The sequence below is a fragment of the Bactrocera oleae genome, chromosome 2 (assembly GCF_042242935.1).
Source record: "Bactrocera oleae isolate idBacOlea1 chromosome 2, idBacOlea1, whole genome shotgun sequence".
Lineage (NCBI taxonomy): Eukaryota > Metazoa > Arthropoda > Insecta > Diptera > Tephritidae > Bactrocera > Bactrocera oleae.
The window spans coordinates 96011116-96026863 of NC_091536.1; the positions used below are offsets into that span (position 1 = coordinate 96011116).

Sequence of the window (15748 nt, forward strand, 5' to 3'; positions counted from 1 at the left end):
TTCATATATATATTTTTTATAGAGTCTCCGACGTTTCCTTATAGGTGTTACAAACTTCGTTGCAAACTTAATACACCCTGTTCAGGGTATTATTACAGGGAACTCACTGTTAAATGAAAATAAGTAAGCTGGGCCAAAAATTGCGGCAGTTTTAGATATCTGCACATCTCTCTTTTCGTTAAAGCGCACAAACTTTGTGGCAAAATTTAACGTTGGACGGGATATCAAATTATCATCTCTCTTTCTCTATCGAACTAATTGAAAATTGAAATTCTCATCACACAATTATCGATGCCTTCATTCGATCTTCGCCACACATACAACCAGACAAATAGTTCTCAAACAGCTTGTTGTCCACGGCGCTCGGCGCAATCTTAAAACAAATTGACAGATAAATTAGAATTGGCTATTAAAAGCGACAGGAGGTGGCAAGCGTGCGACCGAAGTAAGGTTTGTAAAAGATATAAGCGCTCAAAGCAAAGTCAAATACAACTTGCAAATTTGAATCTATACAGAATGTGTGAATGTAAGTGTAACTAATATATGACTGGGTAACAAATCGGTAACTGAGTTGACTGTACAATATAGCTGCAATAAAACACCGAGGGAGGTAAATGTGGTAATCATAAACACTTTCATATTGCAAATTGCCAATGGGAGAATATTTAAACTTTTGTTGCTTTTTCATACAGTGTAGCGAACAATTGCTGAGAATTAATCAGAACGTGCGGCTAAATATACAGTTGACTTTAAAATTCGTGCTCGTAACCCGAATGTTTGCGGCAAAATTGAGTCCAACGCGCGGCGCATGGACTTCATCTAAATATTTTCATCCAATTGCATACTCGTATGTATGTGCGTGTGTATGTCAGAATTTATGTTGTATACAAGTGGGTGTTTGAGCATTCACAATGTGCGCTACAGTTTGTGGAACGAATACATGCCATAAATGCAATAATTAATGCAACATAAGAAACAAGAGAAATCATAAATTACTATAATCATAACCCCAAATTGACATACATACACACACTGACCACATTAAGCACAGTTAATTGTCCAATTAACAGAATTAAATTGTATTGCTGAGAATAAAGAAATTAAGCCTCTATAACTGGAACAAAATGACCACCTCCAAAATGTCGATAATTTTCAAAAAAGTGTAACAAAAAATAAAACAATAAAAATAATTTTATCACATAAACAAAATTTTTTCGGATTATATAATATATAATTATTAACGGTTTATTTCAGCCAGTTGATGTCAAAATATATGTAACATAAATCGTTTTTTCGATCCGAAAGAAATACGCCCCATAGCTTTATTATAGTACCCCCATTGCAATTGGAAAAGAGACTAACTAAAATAACAACGTCGCCTTATCCCCTCCTAACTAATTTTTTTAGTTAATCACTTCATATGACTTTTCTGCACTCTTAAAAATTCATATTTTTTTGTTTTTAATATGCACGGGGTGGTTCAGAGAGGTGAGGGGACTTAAGTCCCGGTAGTATCACAATTGACCTACTAAAGACCCAGGGGCGTCGTAAGGCAACCACTCTACCTACTTATCGACCTACCTATGTTCTTCATAATCTTTATTGTCGGTCTCGAGAAGCGTTTAAATATGTAAATGATTATTGCAATTTTCCTCAAAATTTGTAAAGGTCTCGGCCGATATTGTTTTAAAGTCTTTCAAACAAATTTTTTTCAGAAAAAGTCGTACGAAGTTCTATCAGATCAAATCCCGAATCTTCAATAAAATTTCATTAAATATTTTTTTAGTTCGTTTCCAAACTCCCTTGCAACCCCTACTTGACTTTTTTGGTAAAGTCTTCTAATACGAATGTATAATATTAACTCTCTAATGGACTACGAGGATTTTTGAAAGCAATCGGTTTCCCTCATTCGAAGGTATCATTCGCTCATACAAGCAAGGGGAATTTTGAAACAATATTTCTACGACCTTAAAGGAATAATACATGGAAATAAACTACTAAACTGTTGAGTTGATTTCGCTGATTTCTTAACTATAGCTTTTACTAAACCAGAAATGTGGTCTTTAAAAGGTTTGCTATTTTTGAAATAGTTGCCATCCTGTTCAAAAAATAATATAATATTAATAATAATACCCTTCACAAATATAAAAGATTCCATACAATAATTGATTTTGATTGTTCAGTTTGTATGGCAGCAGTATGCTATAAAGATCCGATATCGGCGGTTCCAGCAAATGAGCAACTTGGTAAGAAAATTACTTGTGCAAAATTTCAGATCGATATATCAAAAACTGAGAGACTAGTTCGCGTGTATATAGGGCGAACAGACGGTCATGGCTAAATCTACTTAACTCGTAATGCAGATCATTTATATATACATTTGATAGGGTCTCCGACGTTTTCTGCTATGTATTACAAAATACGTGGGAAACTTAATAAACCCTGCTCTGCTTTTTCATTATTTCGATATAAACCAAATTTCGTAAAATATTTTTTGTTTGCATAGAAATGTGTTCGTTTCACTGTAATCGTGCACTTTTCATAACATTTGCTCAACATGCATCCGCATAAATGTACAATTACACCATAAAACATGCAATAAAATAAAATACATTGCTGAAATTACAGCAAACTATGCATAATATATATATATATATTCATCAACAGATCGACTTATAGGCGAATAAACATATTTATATTCATGAGCGCACGCTCATATGTAATTAAAGAACACACACGCATTTTAGTATTCTCAGGTTATCATACATACATACTATATAAAAGGTTTGAAACGCTAAATTATAACTATAGTCATAAGTACACATACTATATATATATTTGCATGTATATATGTACCATATATATTTTGTCGCGATTCGCAGATGCTAGATACGATAATCGTCACATTTTGAGGTCTTTCAACTCGCACTTGTATGCGCGCCGATTTGTAATTGTTCTAACATTGTATGTAATAACTTCATCGCACTGACAAACATACATGCATATAAGTAAGTGTTGAAAAAATCTGAAAAATAATGCTGAATATTGCACCCCACGCCGCATGCGAATTGCACATTTAAGCCGAAGAGGCAGAGGCATGCAGCAAATATGACGACAATGGAGTTGTGAAAGAGAGTCAGAAAACTCTAAGACAAAATGTCAACATACATATTCGCATGTAGACACGCAGCGACTACGGCAGTTAACATGATGCCATTGTTTTCTGCAACTTCTCTTATAGTCTTATTATACAAGTATGTTATGTATGTATGCAAGTAAGTATGTATATTTTTAGTGTGGGTGGTTTATGCCACAAAGTCTTAGATACATGCATACACTTATACCAACATATGTGGCACTTATGAAAATTATGCTTCCATATATGTATTTCTGTACATATGTATATGTGTGTATCCGTTCTGATAAACCTCTACTCCCTCTCTCTTTACAGTTATCACAATGCAATTCTCATGTTACAACCATTGACAACAAAGACTTGTTCGGCTGTTAAGCACTTGTCAGTGGCGTTTCCATTTTAGAAGGACACTTGCACGGTCACAAAGTCTGACTTATCGGTAACCACCGGCAAACGGCTGCGGTGTGACTTTTCTTGGCCGCGGTAGACATTCAGTCTAAAAGACTGCCATTTTTCAAAGGCGTTATGTACTTCAACAAACAGGCATATAAATATATATGTACATACACGTATGTATATGTGATTTAATATATACGAGTAGTTAGAGACACTCTTGTCCGCACTCACTTCACCGTTCTTTAACAACCAAGTGTCATACGTGGTTAATACCTAATTTTCTGGTTGTGTGCATGCGCTTCATTCATAAATATTCTTTATTATATTTTTATTACTTTATATATATATGTGTGTGTGTGTTCTGCGCGGTATACTGTCTGGCATTTGTGGCATTCACTCCATTGCATTTGGCACTGAAAATAGGGAGTTGGCCAAAGTGCTGTCTACAAACCAGCACAAATGTACATGCCATTTCAATTATTAATTCTACGGATTCAAATACCGTTAAAATGTATGTAGGTATGTGGAAGCATTCCACAAATGTTTGGGAGGTGATATACAGTGCGTTCAAAAAATAACGTTTTCCTTTGCGTTCACCAACGCGTACAATTCGGTTAGTTTATTGTCGTGAAACAAGAAAAATTAGTGTTCAGTATAAGAAACGTTTTGAGGCAGCCTTTCCAATGAAACATCCTAAAGGTCCCAATTGGACTATTAAATATTGCAAAGTATTTAAATAGAAGTTGCACATTTGTGCAGAGTTGGTCGGATCATTATTGAGAAACTGGAAACGTAAATGACAAGCCAAGAAGCGCGAAGAATCTCATGACCTCATCTAAGAGTGTCTAAGTGACAAAGAGGAGACAAGCCTATTGTTCTCCTTTTTGAGAAGAAATCACTGCTTAGTCTAAGAGAAGCCAAAAAAATTGTTTTTTTTTTAAAGGAATTAGATATATCTCTAAATACAATACGGGACAGTCTTCAGAAATCTGGCATCAAATATAGCAGTACTGTGAACAAACCCCTACTTTTAGAAACCACACATTAAAACAAATTAAGGGCTATGTATGGGTGTAAGCGAACATTTTATATTCTCCCAATTTGAAAAGGATAAAGGTGGGGAAATAATTTTAGGTGTTGCAAACTTTAAATAAAAAAAATTGCGCAACAATTTAACATGCATTATTCGAAGAAACCAAATGGATTAATATCAAATTTGGTATCTTACCAGTTTATGTAATATAATTCGTAGACTCACCTAGTTTCATTTTTACATTTTGGATGTTCGAAATTTTAATATTAAAATCAACCTTATTAAATCAAATGAAATATATATGTATATGTGATATAACCTCAATAAAAGCTAAATTTCATATATGAGGTATATAAGTAAAATATCAACCAAAGGTTGGGAAATCCTACTTTCATTCGGGACCAATAAAAATCGTTATATGTGGTGGTGTTAATTTTGCTAAGATATCGGTATATCGGTCTATATTAGGTATATGGGGGCTAGGGAAAATTTTGAGGCCGATTATATCCATTCTTGCCACAAAGGCATGCTGTAATCACAAAAATATTCTCGGCAAATTTCAATACTAGACCACACAGATTGACCGATATGTGCGATGAATTATCAACCTCTGAGTTCTAGAAAAATTATAGTCCGATTTCGATTTCGGTGTAAGATGAAATATATTGAGAGCACGGTTGATGGTGTTTGATTTGTGTACTGTAAAGTAAAGGAATCAGATGGAATTTAAAAATTGTTGTCATCCGATTTAGCACATTTTCACAGCGTATAAATGCTAAAAATACTTATATTTTCAGCAAGTTTGGTTGATTTAGAATCAGCGTTTTGGAAGATATGTACAACTAACCATTTACCGGCCGATACCACACCCACACTTAATAAAAATTTTAGCCCACAGTTGTACCTTGCTACTGTGATCTACTGCACCAAATTACGGTTGTATGTATTCATTTGGTGCTTAGTTATGGCATTTAATATGTTTTCGATTATGGGCGTGGCAATGGACCGATTCCGCCCTCTGCAATACCAACTCTCCTTGGGTGCCAGGGAACACGTAAACGAAGTAGGTTCATTAAGATAAGACTAAACAAATGCCACACATGATTTTTAATAGTATATTAATGTACATATGTACAAACATATGTATATATACAGGTACACTTAGCGTCGCTATCAATTATTGCAAGCAATTTGAAAATTCTAACAGCTTTCAATATCAATAATTGCCATACAGCTGTACCTGATAGGAGCAGAACATATTTGCACGGTCAGAAAATTAGCAAATGTAGTCATAAAAATAGAAAGTTTGCAAATTCGAACGTAAAAAATAACATTATCTATAAACCAATTGTTAAATCGAAATAATTGCAATCAATTGGCTGATAAAAAGTGTGTGTTTGTGCTGTTTGCGTTTGTTATTTGCGAAAGATTAAGCAAAAATCGATTTTAAGCGAGCTTATTCAATAACCACTGCTTGCCTCTAGTACACAAATACTTTTTTATACATGTGTGTATGTGCATTGCAATTTTTGCAATTCCTTTTAACACAAATTCCGTTTGGACTTTCATTCTTGTGTGCAAGTATTCATTTGTTTGCTTACCTTTCTGCTCGGGTTGCGCCTGCTTAACATCCAATGCCGCCACTGATGATGGTGCTGCTGCTGCGACGGCGGCGGCGGCTGCTACAGTCACAGTGGCCGACTGCTGTTGCTGTTTTTCCTTCTGTTGTTGGTAGATTTGCTCCTGTTGATGCTGTTGCTCCTTCAACAACAGCGGCAAGTGTGAGTCATTCACTGTTGTTGCTGCAATCGGCTGTGCCGGTATTCCTGTGGTTGACTCTATTCTTGTTGTAGTTGTGCCTGCTACTGCTGTTGCGACCTCTGTCGCTGCTGTGCCGTTACTAACAGCAGCCGCAGCTTCCAGTGGCACGGAGCTTTTCTCCAAAATATCCGCCATATTGACTTGCTGCTCGGCACTCAGCGTTTATTATGTGCGAGCGTTTTTGTGTTAGTGCACTCTTTTACGGTTGCGTATATGTGTGTGTGTGTGTGTTCTACTTCCGTAACGTGCGCTTTAAAGGATGCGGTGGGGTGGATTGCGATACGCAGCGACGATATGGGGCACCCCTTACAGGAGACGAGTTCTGTAATGCGAAGGAATGCGTTGCACTCAGGACAACGAAGCTTCGTCTATGTGTGTTTGTTAAGGTGTGTGTGTTTTAATGATTTTATTTTTACAGTAACAGTACGCTGAGTTGTTGTTGCTTTTGGCTTTGTGCTCACCCTCTGCTGCCGCCTAAGTCGCACTGGCTCTCACTTCGCCTTCGTGGATTGTGTGTGTATCTTTTGTTTGTTGAAAATTTTTCAATTCATAATTTCTTCTTTAAATTTTAAAGCACTTTTCAACGCTACTTATTCACGATTCTGCTTTTTAAATGCACTTTTCTTATGTAACTCTTTCTTTTCTAACAAAACAATATGTTTGTATGTATGTGTGTATGTAAAATTTCGAACCTGTAAAGAAATCATTATTAATCACCCGTTTTTATTACGCGCTTCATGCACCGCTTTCACACCGGAAATTAAATTAACGGTGAGGGCCACACGCGGTTTGCCTGCGTTCTGGTATACCAACTACCGTTACCGTTCTGGAATAGTCTCTTTTCAATTCAAAATTTGCTACCAATGGACTATTTTTCCTCGTAGAAACTTTTCTGTATACACATCTACATATGTATGTATGTATGTAAGTATGTACGTATGTGTGCATCTATTTTCCTAAATTTTATTCACACTTTGCTCTGCTTCGCACTGCGCAGTGCGCTTTCAATAGTAACTATCTCGAAACGTAATTCAAATTTCACAATTCACACAAAGCCATTTATTTGCATATGAAAAAGAAACAATTTATTTAATATGCACAAAAACGCTCAACAAAAAAACCAGCAGCAAACTGAAATGAAATGAAATGAGCAAAAAACACACTGTCACACACCTTAGCGCTGTGTCGCACCGTAAATAGTTGTTACACCGTGGATGAATCTATTTGGTCTGTTATCTCGTCTCGAACTGATTGCGCGCTGCAAAGAAGAATTTATAATTATCGTTCAAATGCGTACAGCTCGCATCGAAAGCCCAAAAGCCGCAGAGAGCCAGTGCAGAGACATTGCATTCAAGTGAGAGCGCGCACACAGTCGCTTTTGTGGTGAGCTTTTAGTACATGAAAGCCGGTTATGTTATTGGCCCAGCGCTGTTGCCATTGTGGGTGTAAACAGTGGTTGGCGTAGAAAGCTCCAGCAGCGCAATCTGAAGGAAAATGCAAGGGTCTAACAAAAACTACTATTTAGAACCGTTTCACCAATAACACTTTTTTGCTTTCCAAATTAACTTAAAGAACAAATCGGCTTAAATAAAAACGTACATTGCATACACAATGAAAAAGTTAAAAAATATTGAACTTCGGAGAGTTCTATAGTATATGGTATGTGGTTATATATTTTCTTCAAAAAACGTTATTCGAAAAATTCTGTTGTTTTTCAAAAATGCTTCAACTGATAATGGCGGAAAACAATCATGATTTTAGTCTGGGCGGCAGCGGCAGCATCATTTGTGATTAATACGTTAGAGCAAGAATCCTCTGACGAAATTTCGTAGCATTGTAAGGCCAACCAACACATTTTGAATTTTGAGATTAGAACATACTATTGTTTTTTCCAAAAGTTTTGTAATTTCGGTCTACTTGAGCTAGTCGAATTCTGATCGATAGTTGGATACAAGTTCATCCGGAGAAATAATATTGTATATCGGGATTGATAAATCTTTACAAAGGAAAGCATAGAATGCAAATTAATATCTGGTAAGAATATTATTTATATATGAATGTGAAAATACGCAACTAAGCACACTCTATATTTAGGTTGTCGTACTAAAACATTCATAAATGCTGAAATAAAAAGTGACATCTCGAGGACCTAAACTTTTCCGATATTCCATTAGAGTTTCAATATAAAAGCTTCGTTTTAAAAATAAATATAGATAACATTTTGGTGTTGAAAAGAGTAACACCTATTATATCTATCTCCCTATACATATTGATATCTATCTATATCGATTCCGGTTGCATCAAGATATGTAAATGAACAAAAACTATGATATTTGTCTCTGATCACAAAATCGCCAAACTCTGACAAAAAATGTCATTACAAGATATACTAAGGTACCAAGTCACTACTTATCTTCAACTTTAAATTTTATTTAAAGAAAATGGCACAAAAGGAAAAAGTAAGCTCAGTGTATCTGGTGAAAACGTCCATCTCATACAAATTCCTGATTTCCATGTACATAATTCTTAACAATTTGAAGTTTCAGGCAAATAAAGTTAAAAAAATAAAAAAAGTTATATTTGAGTTCCATTCCAGAGTCAGTCTTACCAATAAGTTTTGGATTGAGTAAATTAGAAATAAAGATTTACCTTGTCAAATGAAAAATAATACTTCTTCCCTATCCCCACGCTAATGTATGATACGTACGATAACAAAAATGTAAATGCGATTGAAAAAAAAAATTCTGTAGAGGGTATTGTCAAACCCTGAATCCAAGCTAGCTAGTTCACAAGCTCCAATATAAGTGATTAGCTCTGAAAATTCATCGAAGCTCACATAGCCGATTATTTGTTTGCTCAACTTGAGAAACAAGTAAAAAATTGACAAGTTATGATTTCAAGAAAGCTAACTTAAGGATTAGTAGTAAACATAATCGGCTGGTAAGGAATTGTAAGGGATTATGTATGCAACAATTTCAAAAGGCTTAAGGGAACTCTCATAAAATGTTGTTGCAGTGTTTCTCCGCCATCCAAATGATACTTATTCTTGGCGACAGGAAAGTCAAATCGAAATCGTGTTTTTTTACCAAATGTTATTCCAAAATGACCGTCTTTGCCACATTAAATGTTGTTATCGTTCGCAAACTCGCTGTCACACAAAACCAAAAAAAAAAACAATTTTTTGCATATTTATTTACATGTATAATAAAAGAGGTGAATTTCCATACATATCCACATAAATAGCTATATATGCGCATATGCAAGACAGAGACAGAGAGAGAGAGATATTTTTTGAAGTCGACTTTGATTGTTTCGTTGCTGTTGTTGTTAAGTTTTCTTAGCTCATTCCGTTTTCAAGGATCTTTGGCACAGAGTATGACACTGGTTAGAGTTTTCACGTAAAAAAAAGGAAGTGTTTACTTGTATATATTATTAATTTTTTTTTGTTGTTTCCCATTCCTTATTAAATATTATATAATAGGAGTTTATGCTATCCGTTTCCAAGTGATTTTATTATAGGTAACAAGTACATTGCTTTAAGTCCTTTTCGTAACGTTGGCTACTCGTGCTTTGTCGTTTAGGCTACTGCTTCACGACATTCTATATTAATATATTGGTTTACTATATATTAAATTCGTTTTTCATGTAATTAAAATTAAATAAATGAACAACAAAATTATTTTCTAATTTTAGTTTTTTTTTTTTTGGTTTAACTTTTTTTATATACATATTTAAAAATTGTTTTAAGTTCTTCATCATTTGTTTTGAGTTTTGTTTGCTTTGTTTTAATATATGCCTTCTTCAAAAGTAATTGCACCACGTTCGCAATACAATTAAGTGTATTTATAAGCAGAGAAAATTAAAATTTAATTTAAAATAAATATACGAGAGAGAGAGATGAATAAAACATCTATGGAGAATGGTTGTTGCTATAACTGGTTGTTGTTGTTTTTATAGCTGATCTGGTCTTTCACACATTCTGGCAAGAAATGCTGCGTGGGAGGAAAGAAAGAGATATATATAGTTATTTTTATGCATTGAAAATATTTTAATTAAAAAATGTGTAGATTTTATATCTAAAACTTTGACCAAAACACCCACATAAACATTGTGTATACATACAAACAAAAAGTGCAAATTTTGACGTACAAATAACACGGTGCTATATAGTGAAGGACTTATAGTTGATCTGAAAACTATTATGGATGCTTTGAATTAAAAATCGATCAAACTTTTAGAGTCAAAATAAGTATATGCCTTGATTTTGACAGCGAACCTTTTATGTTTTCGAAATTACTTAACTAAGTTTTACAAAGAATAAGAATATGTGTAAAATCAAAATGGAATACAAAACTATATATTTACTTTTTAAACATTAAATTTATTATTAAAAGGTTAAAAATACTAATATATGAACGTATATCAAAAAAAAATAATACCTATTTGATATTTCAAATCATACAGTACTTAAATTTGTAGTATATTGTGTTTTCTAAATAAGTTTGAGTACTCGTGTACTTTACCGAAGCAAAATCCGAATTGAATTCGCGGGTTCTAAGCCCTACTAGAAATCCCAAAAATATGGCAAGACTTTACTTACAAAATCGTCATAGAAAAACTCACATTATATATGTTGAAGGGGTTTTTTTAACGCATAAATAGTAGCGATGGGTAATTCCGAGCTTAAAATTGTTTTTAATTAAAAATTATTTATCTACTGCTTAATATAATAAAATTTGTAAAATTGGAAAATGATTGATTTTTTTTATTTTCTTTTATTCTACATTTTTTATTTAAATTATATTTTATTTTTTTTAATTTTATTTATTTTTTTTTCATTTTATTTTACTGTATTTTATATTAATTTGTTTTATTAAATTTTTTTAATAATCTTACATTTTACTTGGTATTATTATTATACCTTATGTAAATTTCAATTTTCTTTGATTTTAAATTTTTCATGTTTTTTTTTAATTCGCGGAAAGAGTTCAATTGACCCAAAGGTCATAGACTCTTCTATTATTGCATCATTCTGTTACTTCTGCTACTTTTTAATTTAATATATTTAAAATCTTCTCATCGCATCGCATTTTATTTATAATATTTTCAACAATTGTAGTTGTATGCAGTGTGTATATAAAATATTTTTTTTTACCCTAAATTCCCAATTCAAATTCCACAATATCCACGCCTATGCAAATTCCTTTCAAATTTGACCTAATTCTCCCCAAACTTAACCCTTTCATTTAATCACACATACTAGTGTATGTATGTGTGCGTATCATTATTCGGGTACTTACCGTTTAGTCGAAGACAATTGGATTGCTCATCATTCTCTGGATGAACTCTGCGTGGCGCACACGTTGTGTAATCATAATAATGTGTTGTTGTTGTTGCAGGCATTTACATACATCATATGAATATGTGTATATATGTATTTCACGTTAGAATTGTGCAATTGTGTGCGCAAACAATCATTCACATTCGTAGGTGGACGAGCGCATGTGTGTGTGTTTATGTGTATGCGATTGGAAAACAAAGTGAAAGTGCGTCATACACATACATACATATATGGGGAGGTGAGGTGGTGCATTTTTTTTTTGTTTTGTTTTATTTTCCACAGTGCGTTGGGGTTTATTTTTGGATTTTTTGACATTCGACGGGCACATAAAAACGTAGTTACATATACATAAGTCGGCATAGAATAAAAATATATATAGAAAATAAAAACAATTTTAATACAAGTTTATGCACAGACATACATATAAATACATAAATAAATGTAGACATTATGTATTTTGCTGATGAAGATGAGAACTCAATATACATATACATACATATATGGGTATATATGTATATGTTTATATGATATTTTGGTGAGAAACAACAAAAATGAGTTTTTGTATTTTAAAAATATACACTGTACATATATGGTACATGTGCATGTGTATATATGACGGATTTAATTTGAATACTATTTTCTTCTACTTACGGGAGTATGGAATCATGCCTTCATCATCCTCGGGATCCATGCAATCACCGAACAGAGTCTCAACTTGTTCATCATCCAATGCCTCACCTATAAGATGAAGAGAAAATTAGGATTATTAATATATGAGGAAGGTAAATAAAGTTTTAAGCCACTTTCCAAGAAACTCAACTAAATTATTTCATTACTTCTAAGATTGTTTCTCTACAACTTCACTTACCAAGCGACAGGAGGGCGTGTTGCAATTCAGCCAAAAGCATGGTGCCGTCCTCGGCTTTGTCGTACAATTTCAAACATTCAATGAAATCTTCGTAGCAACCTTGGTCCTTTTCCTTCTTAACTTGTGAGTAGATGGGGAGGAATTCGTCGAAGGTGATTTTCTTCTCATTGCGCTTCTTGGTGCCGCCCATTTTCTCGATTAACGCCAAGGTTGGGTTCAAGTTGAGAGCACGGAGGGCATCACCTAGATCGACGGCGTCAATGCCCACACCGGGAGAGCCCATGATTTCGAAAACGAATTCGATATCTAAGATAAAGGATCGAAAAAGATATTAATATTGATTTTATTGAGGCGAAATAAAACTACTTATACAAGTGGCAGTAGAATTATTGGAAAATTTATATTGTTTTGTCAAACCACGACCTCATATATTTTTCTGTAAGCTCTCCTTTTGATTAGAGTGCAATTTCATATCAAGCTTTCGTGGAGCTTACAATTTCGTTGCTTTATTCAGCTAGTGCTATCTTAAGTTGAATAGATACTGCAAGCCAATAGGCTTGAGAAGTCTAGCATGGAGTTCCAGTTTAATGTTTCTTTTATTTTTATAACTTTTTATTATTTCTTATAATTATTTATTTATATTTGTTTTTGTATACATTAGCTCGATTTTCTCAAGCATTGTTAGTCATTCTATCATGAATTAAAATTGTGTAAAAATTAAGCGAACTCTTCAGATTTTTTATTTTTTTTTTAAATTATTTACAGTACCATTACTATAATGATTACATTATTTTAACTTTAAATTGGGAAACAAACTGCTTTATAATATTTTCTTTAACAAACATATACCTCAATAATTTGCCTGGCATATTCCTAACCTGAAAATATTTCAACCAAAAATAAGTAAAAAGTTTTAGATTGAATTCGATAATGGAATTATGCGACTTTTTCTGTGAGTTGAAGGCGAATTTCAACTCAATAGTATAGTAAATAAAAAATAACAATAAAACTAGCTTTATTTGAGAACCAAAAATGACGGAATAACCTCGCTTTTGTACATAATAGATACAGATAGTTTTATTGAATAGCGCTGTATTTCATGAAATAACAGTGTTGAAAAAAATATTATATGTTGCATACCCCAATTTTTGCCAATAAAAAATATAAATAAAATCATTCCCTTTGCCTTGCCAATTCATCCATAATGCATGCATATTTCATATTCACTTCCTCCTTCACGCTAATCAACGAACTTGGTTCTTAGATTCAAGAACAAGTACAAGATATTTATGACACATGCCATATATGCATTGCACCCACAACTAACGTCGCTTCATAGTATAGATTTTGATAGCATATAGCTAGAGGAATTTCGCTCAGTGTATATGTATATGCGTTTCGTGAGAAAGAAATCTGACACCCGAGCGTACAACTAGGTGAGCACACGATCGGTTGAATAGACGAGTGTGCGTACCGTACACGCATGAGATTTTTGCCGAGCATATGTCTTGATTAGTTTTTGTTTGTATGCATACATTATCATACATATAAGCACCTTTGACTATGTGGGGTATGCTGAGGAAAAACTAAAAGCAAAATTTTTTCCCAAAATTAGAAATGCGTTCGGTGTATCGTCGTTCGGCCAGCGCCTATTCGTGATCACGCATTTACCGCTAGCGTGTGCGCTCACATATAGTATTAACTTTTTTAAATTCTTTTATAATACATTTACACTCACTTATACTTGAATTGGTCACTACGATGCCGAGACTTTTTTGATCATATACTATAGCATATATATTTTTACGCTCAGTCCTTCATTACTAATTTTTTAATTTTTTTTTGTGTTTTTGTTTTTTCGTTCACATATTTGCTTTTATTTTTATAACGGCGCCTGCAGTTGCGCAGTTAATTTAAGCACATTCTTTTACAATATGTATTTTTAAATTTTTTATTTCTTTCTCAACGTTTTCTCTTCGAAAACTTTGTTTTTGCATAAATTAGTTTTTTTATGAACACACTAGCGGCATTCAGCCGTCCGTTAAAAATAGCACGCAATCGATTGTAAAATCTTTCATTTCAATTCCATTTCTATTCCGTTTCGCTATCGTTTCGTTTATACTGTTATATAGACTTTTTATGGGCACCTTAGGCAGTCAAATACGTAGGCGTTGCGTTGATATGGCAGTTTTTGCGGGATATCATAGTAGCGGTTCCCGTATGTACAGCTGTATATGCGTATGTGGATTGCGGTCTATCCTAAACGCAACCAAAATTGCTGAGAAGTACACTGGTATTCCAAAACTCAGCGGGTGCGTTGCTTTTTTAGCGAAATTTACGCGAAGTTTATGCAGCCTTTCGATAATAACGTTATCACTTTGTGCCGTTATGTAAGTATAGGGTTCGTGGATATTTGGTTATGGTATGTTTATAGTCTTTTGATGAGTTAACAACAACAATTTTGTGAACAAAATCATTTGGAAAAATTATTTTAATTTTGATTTAATATTAGCTTTTATTATATATTTAATAGTCCTTGGAGACGTTTGTGTAATAATTTTCCAGTAATTTTTAGACCACTTTTTTATAAAATAACAACTTGTATTCGAACTTACTTTCAATATCACGTTTTGGTATATCGGCCTAGAATTAGAAGAAATGAAAATAAGTGGTACATTTTAGTTATTGTATAAAACATTTTTTGATTAAAAACGCTAATTTTACATTTGCTTCAACTTTTAGGGTTATGTATGAACAAACGATTTATTTTTTATTTTTTTCTAATTGTAACAATCCTCAAGCGCTATGGCAGCAGTCACTCACCATTTTGTTTGTTGGATGAGAAAAAATCAACTAACCCGTGGATGAGCTCTGTCTCGACTGAACGTTTCACGTCTACAGCACGCGTGTTAGGTACTTTCCTGTCGCTTGGCCAGCCAAAAAGTTTTTCACAATTTTCCCGTTACACATACGAACGTGTAGAAGCCGAAGCCGAGTGGCCGCACGATCACTTAGTTTTCGATGTGTGCGTGAAATGGCAGGGTAAATCGGGTAACTCGGTTGATGGGCGGGTAATTGGACTGTTAGAGTAGAACACACACACACATATAGGAATACACACTAGTGCAATACACTTATACAAATAGGAGATAC

General features: G+C 33.7%; 2 protein-coding genes across 3 annotated transcripts; both read right to left on the reverse strand.

Annotated features, from left to right (window-relative positions):
* Positions 1-4434: 4434 nt before the first annotated feature.
* LOC138857338 (uncharacterized) lies at positions 4435-6521 on the reverse strand. Its single transcript, XM_070109741.1, has 2 exons — positions 6167-6521; positions 4435-4439 (listed from the first exon to the last, which is right to left on the reverse strand). Exons 1-2 carry the CDS (start codon positions 6519-6521, stop codon positions 4435-4437), a joined length of 360 nt encoding a protein of 119 aa, XP_069965842.1.
* Positions 6522-9870: 3349 nt separating this feature from the next.
* On the reverse strand, positions 9871-15550 carry Mlc1 (Myosin light chain alkali). 2 transcript variants are annotated; one of them, XM_014236661.3, is made up of 6 exons: positions 15419-15550; positions 15211-15238; positions 12596-12901; positions 12379-12465; positions 11687-11733; positions 9871-10378 (listed from the first exon to the last, which is right to left on the reverse strand). In XM_014236661.3, exons 1-5 carry the CDS (start codon positions 15419-15421, stop codon positions 11690-11692), a joined length of 468 nt encoding a protein of 155 aa, XP_014092136.1. In that variant the 5' UTR covers positions 15422-15550; the 3' UTR covers positions 9871-10378; positions 11687-11689. The 2 variants fall into 2 exon arrangements, with proteins under 2 accessions (XP_014092136.1, XP_036213110.1); XM_036357217.2 differs by lacking the exon at positions 11687-11733.
* Positions 15551-15748: the final 198 nt, after the last annotated feature.

Bases quoted from the DNA above. Each gene is read 5' to 3' on its own strand.
- LOC138857338 (XM_070109741.1), bottom strand. From the start codon at position 6,521: ATGGCGGATATTTTGGAGAAAAGCTCCGTGCCACTGGAAGCTGCGGCT.
- Mlc1 (XM_014236661.3), bottom strand. The intron at 12,902-15,210 runs GTAAGTTCGAAT...CCTTTATCTTAG, and splicing joins ACCAAAACGTGATATTGAAA to ATATCGAATTCGTTTTCGAA. The intron at 11,734-12,378 runs GTAAGTAGAAGA...TGCGCCACGCAG, and splicing joins AGGCATGATTCCATACTCCC to AGTTCATCCAGAGAATGATG.